This window comes from Symphalangus syndactylus, chromosome 13 (assembly GCF_028878055.3).
Source record: "Symphalangus syndactylus isolate Jambi chromosome 13, NHGRI_mSymSyn1-v2.1_pri, whole genome shotgun sequence".
Lineage (NCBI taxonomy): Eukaryota > Metazoa > Chordata > Mammalia > Primates > Hylobatidae > Symphalangus > Symphalangus syndactylus.
Genome location: NC_072435.2, coordinates 45,830,886 through 45,837,180, shown reverse-complemented (window position 1 = coordinate 45,837,180; position 6,295 = coordinate 45,830,886). Strand labels below are relative to the sequence as shown.

Below are 6,295 nucleotides of genomic sequence, written 5' to 3'. Positions count from 1 at the left end.
CTGCGCCCGGCCTCAAGGCCTCCTTCTTGCATCTCAAACACCCTGCAGCACCTACCTAAAGGCAGCTGGGGCTGGGTCGCAGCACCCGGCTGAGTCACGCCAGCCCGGCCCTCCCGGAGCTCTGCGTCCCTGATCCGGTCCTGCATAATCAAATACAGTATAACAAAGTACAGATAACCGGGACAATGGGGCTGTGTGCTCCGGACCGTGGGAGCCCGGGGCCACCGCAGGGAGGCCGAGGGAGGAAGCCACAGGGCAGGGCAGGGCCGGGCTTTGCAGGGGGCAGCGCTGTCCCAGGGTGAGGGGTACGAGGGCGGGATTGCAAAACCCTAGCGTGCGCCCGACGATCAGCTGGGGCCGCAGAGGTGGGCCTCGCACTGGAGGCCTCGGCTCGCTGTTACTGCGAGCTGGGAAAGCCGAGGCTGGGCGGGGGTCCGGGCGGTGGGAGCCAAGTCGGATCAGGGAGTGGCTTGTAACTCGGCGGCCGATTGGACACGAAGAAGAGAGCGGGGTGGGGCTGGGAGGGTTAGGGGTCCGGAGCGGGGGCGCGGACCCAAGACCACCTGGAGCTCCGTCCGGGCAGCGCGGGGTCACGGAGGGAACTTTCGGGTCGCCGAGTGACTCAGCCCCGCAGGCCCGAAACTGCGGGCTTGTGAGGTGTGCAGGGACCGGGGTGGGGGTCCCGCGCCGGAAATAGGGGCGACCTAGGGGCCGCGAGGGGGGGAGGAAATAGGGGGGCTGTGGTTCCGGGCGACACCGCCCCCGACGCGGCCGGGGAGGCGGGGCTCCCCCAGGTGGCGGGGCGGGGCGGGGCTCCCCCAGGTGGCGGGGGCGGGGCGCCGGGGAGACCCCGCCTCCCGCGCCCTCTCAGCAGCCCGCACAGGGCGCACCCGGACGCTCTACCGCTCCCGCCGCAGTCGCCGGGCCATGGGCCTCGGGCCCGCCCCGAACCCCCGCGAGCCCGCCTTGTCTGCGGCGTGACGGGAGGCCCAGGTGAGGCCTGCACGGACGGGAGGCGGGCGGGTGCGGGCCTGGGCCCGGGGGAAGGGCGCGGCACGTGCCTGCGGGGCCAGGACGCCGCCCTCTGATCCCTTAACCCCCTACCCCTTCCCCAGTCTGGAGACGCCTGGAGGCCCGGCCAGCCTTCCCTTCCCCAACCGCTGTCTTTGTCCCGGAGACCGCCAGTGTCCTCCGTCCCACCCGGAACAGCCTATTGCCCCGCCCGCTTGGGAAGCACTCGCGCCCAAATCCCGCCGACCAACTTCTGGGGCCGCCTCTCTGTCCACTCCGATCACCTCCACGCCTCGGCATCACCCCCTCGCAGGGTTCTAGCAAGTGACCTCACCCTTGTGTGCACACGCTCCCGGGTCTCTGCTCCCTACACTGACTCCGGCACCAAAGTGACCCTCCCTCATCTCTTCGCGCAGCTCACACCCCTTTGTCTTGCCCTAACCCTCCTCTCCCCACAACCCAAACCGGGTCACACGTTGGCGGCAGGTGGGCTGGGATTCGACCATAGGTGGGTTTTGTTTCACTTCTTCTGGTTCAAAAACCTATTGACTTGGGTGATGTCTTGCACACAGGTCTTATTAGTAGGTAAGAAACAGCTGCTCCTCCACCCCCACCCTAGCCCCATGGAGCTTGCTTTTTCCAGGCCACCGTGGTCGTCACCACTGCCACTTTGCTCTGAGGCATCTGAATTCGAGACCCTTGTCCTTCCTGCGCTGACCCTCCTCTGCAGCTGCCGCCCCTCCCTGTGTCTTTCCAAGAAGTGCCACATGCACTGATCTCTTGTATCCCCAGATGGTCACCATGAGCCAGTGCTACTACAACGAGACCATCGGCTTCTTCTATAACAACAGTGGCAAAGAGCTCAGCTCCCACTGGCGGCCCAAGGATGTGGTCGTGGTGGCACTGGGGCTGACTGTCAGCGTGCTGGTGCTGCTGACCAATCTGCTGGTCATAGCAGCCATCGCCTCCAACCGCCGCTTCCACCAGCCCATCTACTACCTGCTCGGCAACCTGGCCGCAGCTGACCTCTTCGCGGGCGTGGCCTACCTCTTCCTCATGTTCCACACTGGTCCGCGCACAGCTCGACTTTCACTTGAGGGCTGGTTCCTGCGGCAGGGCTTGCTGGACACAAGCCTCACTGCGTCGGTGGCCACGCTGCTGGCCATCGCCGTGGAGCGGCACCGCAGTGTGATGGCCGTGCAGCTGCACAGCCGCCTGCCCCGTGGCCGTGTGGTCATGCTCATTGTGGGAGTGTGGGTGGCTGCCCTAGGCCTGGGGCTGCTGCCTGCCCACTCCTGGCACTGCCTCTGTGCCCTGGACCGCTGCTCACGCATGGCACCCCTGCTCAGCCGCTCCTATTTGGCCGTCTGGGCTCTGTCGAGCCTGCTTGTCTTCCTGCTCATGGTGGCCGTCTACATCCGCATTTTTTTCTACGTGCGGCGGCGAGTGCAGCGCATGGCAGAGCACGTCAGCTGCCACCCCCGCTACCGAGAGACCACGCTCAGCCTGGTCAAGACTGTTGTCATCATCCTGGGTAAGTGGGGCCCTCAGTGGGCCACAGGGATCCTGCTTCCGCCTATCTCCCACAAGACACTGCGAAGCAATGAACAAAACAAGCTAACTGATAGAGGGCGATAGGGGGATGACTTAGGTGGAGAATGTTCTCCAAGGAGGTGATATGTGAGCAGAGGCCTGAATGCTGAGGATAGGAACAGAGAGTTCCAGGCAGAGGAAACAAAGTAAAAACCTCGAGGCAGTACCAGGCCAGAGCCTCTAAAGAGGAAAGCGGGCTTGTGAGGAGGAGAGTTCAGCAAGGCCTTAAGGGGCACGAACAGGAGTCTTATTGTGAGTTTCATGGGAAGCCCTTAGGAGTTTTTAGCAGTGCTGGCCGGGCACAGTGGCTCACGCCTGTAATCCCAGCATTTTGGGAGGCCGAGGCGGGCGGATCAACTGAGGTTGGGAGTTCGCGACCAGCCTGACCAACATGGAGAAACCCCGTCTCTACTAAAAATACAAAATTAGCTGGGTATGGTGGTGCGTGCCTGTAATCCCAGCTACTTGGGAGCCTGAGGCAGGAGAATCACTTGAACCCAGGAGGCGGAGGTTGTGGTGAGCCGAGATCGCACCATTGCACTCCAGCCTGGGTGACAGAGCGAAACTCCAGAACTCTGTCTCAGAAAAAAAAAAAAAAGGAGTTTTTAGCAGTGCTAAGCCTGTTTTAACAAAAAGCCTTTAAGTTGTTTTTTAATCTATAAGTATTTTAAAAATTTTTTTTTTTTTTGAGAGAGTCTTGCTCTGTCACCCAGGCTGGAGTGCAGTGGTGCAATCTCGGCTCACTGCAACTTCTGCCTCCCAGGTTCAAGTGATTCTCCTTGATTCTCCCAGAATCAAGTGATTCTGCCTCAGCCTCCTGAGTAGCTGGGACTACAGGTGCGTGCCACTATGCCTGGCTAATTTTTGTATTTTTAGTAGAGACCAGGTTTCACCATGTTGGCCAGGATGGTCTCAATCTCTTTTTTTTTTTTTGAGACGGAGTCTTGCTCTGTCGCCCAGGCTGGAGTGCAGTGGCGCAATCTCGGCTCACTGCAAGCTCCGCCTCCCGGGTTCACGCCATTCTCCTGCCTCAGCCTCTCCGAGTAGCTGGGACTACAGGCGCCCGCCACCACGCCCGGCTAATTTTTTGTATTTTTTTTAGTAGAGATGGGATTTCACCGTGGTCTCGATCTCCTGACCTCGTGATCCGCCCGCCTCGGCCTCCCAAAGTGCTGGGATTACAAGCGTGAGCCACCGCGCCTGGCCGGTCTCAATCTCTTGACCTCGTGATCCACCCACCTCGGCCTCCCAAAGTGCTGGTATTACAAGCATGAGCCACCGCACCCGGCCCATATTTTTAAATTTCAATTTTTTTTTTTTAAGAGAGAGGGTCTTACTCTTGCCTAGGCTGGATTACAGTGGCTCCATCATAGCTCACTGCAGCCTCGACCTTCAGGGCTCAGGCGATCCTCCCGCCTCAGTTTCCTGAGTAGCTGGGACTACAGGCATGTGCCACCATACCTGGCTAATTTTTTATTTTTTGTAGAGACGAGGTCTCACTATATTGCCTAGGCTGGTCTCAAACTCCTGGCCTCAAGCGATTCTCCTGCCTCAGCCTGTCAAATGCTGCAGTGAGGTGTGATCGTGCCACTGCACTCCAGCCTAGGTGACAGAAGGAGACCTTGTCTCAAAAAACACACACAGGCCGGGCGCAGTGGCTCACGCCTGAAATCCCAACACTTTTGGAGGCCGAGGCGGGTGGATCACGAGGTCAGGAGATCGAGACCATCCTGGCCAACATGGTGACACCCCATGTCTACTAAAATACAAAAAAAAAAAATAGCCGGGCATGGTGGCACACGCCTGTAGTCCCAGCTACTTGGGAGGCTGAGGTGGGGGAATCGCTTGAACCTGGGAGGCAGAGGTTGCAGTGAGCCAAGATCACACCACTGCACTCTAGCCTGGTGACAGAGCGAGACTCCATCTCAAACACACACACACACGCACACACACACACACACACACACAAAATGTCCGGTGCCTTGGCCACTGTGTGCCAATTAGCATAGATGTCCCATCTTAGCAGGTCTTCCTGTCACACTGCAGAATCAGCAAAACAGGCAGCTCTTGCACTGCAAACTTCACTGCTATTGCTCGAGCTCTGGAGACCACTCCAACCCCAAACTGAGAGCTGTAGGTGCGAGGACTCTGACAGCTTGCCCTGCTCATTTCCACCTCTGTCCCACAGGGGCGTTCGTGGTCTGCTGGACACCAGGCCAGGTGATACTGCTCCTGGATGGTTTAGGCTGTGAGTCCTGCAATGTCCTGGCTGTAGAAAAGTACTTCCTACTGTTGGCCGAGGCCAACTCACTGGTCAATGCTGCTGTGTACTCTTGCCGAGATGCTGAGATGCGCCGCACCTTCCGCCGCCTCCTCTGCTGTGCGTGCCTCCGCCAGTCCACCCGCGAGTCTGTCCACTATACATCCTCTGCCCAGGGAGGTGCCAGCACTCGCATCATGCTTCCCGAGAACGGCCACCCACTGATGGACTCCACCCTTTAGCTACCTTGAACTTCAGCGGTATGCGGCAAGCAACAAATCCACAGCCCCTGATGACTTGTGGGTGCTCCTGGCTCAACCCAACCAGCGGGACTGACTGACTGGCAGGCCAACGTGCCAGGCCTCCCCAGGCACACCACTCTGCCCAGGGAATGGGGGCTTCAGGTCATCTCCCACTGCCCGGGGGAGTCAGATGGGGTGCAGGAATCTGGCTCTTCAGCCATCTCAGGTTTAGGGGGTTTATAACAGACATTTTTCTGTTTTCACTGCATATCCTTGGTAAGCCCTGTGGACTGGTTCCTGCTGTGTGATACTGAGGGTTTTAAGGTGGGGAGAGATAAGGGCTCTCTCAGGCCATGCTACCCAGTGTGACTGGGTAATGAGGACAGACTGTGGACGCCCCATCTGCCTGAGGCTGATTCTTTAGCAGCAGAGACTGAGGGGTGCAGAGTGTGAGCTGGGAAAGGTTTGTGGCTCCTTGCAGCCTTCAGGGGCTGGCCTGTCCCCGATAGAATTGAAGCAGTCCACGGGGAGGGGATGATACAAGGAGTAAACCTTTCTTTTCACTCTGAGGTCTCCAAAACATTTGTTATCAATTCAGTGTATCTGTCCCTGTGTCCTGGAATTGTCTACCTTGGCCCAGGTCCAGAAAGGATCCTTCAACGTGGTATCTCCTTGGCCCTGTGCTCACTCTTCTTCAGTCTGGCTGGCTGTTATTCCATCTCTTTTTTTTTTTTTTTTTTTTAGACAGGGTCTCACTTTGTAGCCCAGGCTGGAGAGCAGTAGCACAATCTCAACTCACTGCAACCTCTACCTCCCAGGTTCCAGATTCTTGTGCCTCAGAAGAAGCTGGGATTACAGGTACGCGCCACCACGTCCAGCTAATCTCTGTATTTTTATTTTTATTATTTATTTATTTGTTTATTTTTGAGAAGGAGTCTCGCTCTGTCACCCAGGCTGGATTGCAGTGGCTTGATCTCAGCTCACTGCAACTTCTGCCTCCTGGGTTCAAGTGATTCTCCTGCCTCAGCTTCCTGAGTAGCTGGGTTATAGGCATCTGCCACTATGCTCGGCTAATTTTTGTATTATAGTAGAGATGAGGTTTCACCAATGTTGGCCAGGCTGGTCTCAAACTCCTGACCTTGAATCCACCCGCCTCAGCTTACCAAAGTGCTGGGATTACAGGTGTGAG

The 6,295-nt window shown here is 57.9% G+C and overlaps 1 protein-coding gene across 3 annotated transcripts; it reads left to right on the top strand.

Annotated features, from left to right (window-relative positions):
• The first annotated feature begins 819 nt into the window (after window positions 1-819).
• Window positions 820-5,672, top strand: LPAR2 (lysophosphatidic acid receptor 2). 3 transcript variants are annotated; one of them, XM_055236137.2, is made up of 3 exons: window positions 820-993; window positions 1,804-2,545; window positions 4,793-5,672. In XM_055236137.2, exons 2-3 carry the CDS (start codon window positions 1,804-1,806, stop codon window positions 5,104-5,106), a joined length of 1,056 nt encoding a protein of 351 aa, XP_055092112.1. In that variant the 5' UTR covers window positions 820-993; the 3' UTR covers window positions 5,107-5,672. The 3 variants fall into 3 exon arrangements, with proteins under 3 accessions (XP_055092112.1, XP_063472503.1, XP_063472504.1); XM_063616433.1 differs by having other exon boundaries at window positions 1,116-2,545; XM_063616434.1 differs by lacking the exon at window positions 820-993 and having other exon boundaries at window positions 1,006-2,545.
• Window positions 5,673-6,295: the final 623 nt, after the last annotated feature.

Bases quoted from the DNA above. Each gene is read 5' to 3' on its own strand.
- LPAR2 (XM_055236137.2), top strand. From the start codon at position 1,804: ATGGTCACCATGAGCCAGTGCTACTACAACGAGACCATCGGCTTCTTC. The intron at 2,546-4,792 runs GTAAGTGGGGCC...TCTGTCCCACAG, and splicing joins GACTGTTGTCATCATCCTGG to GGGCGTTCGTGGTCTGCTGG.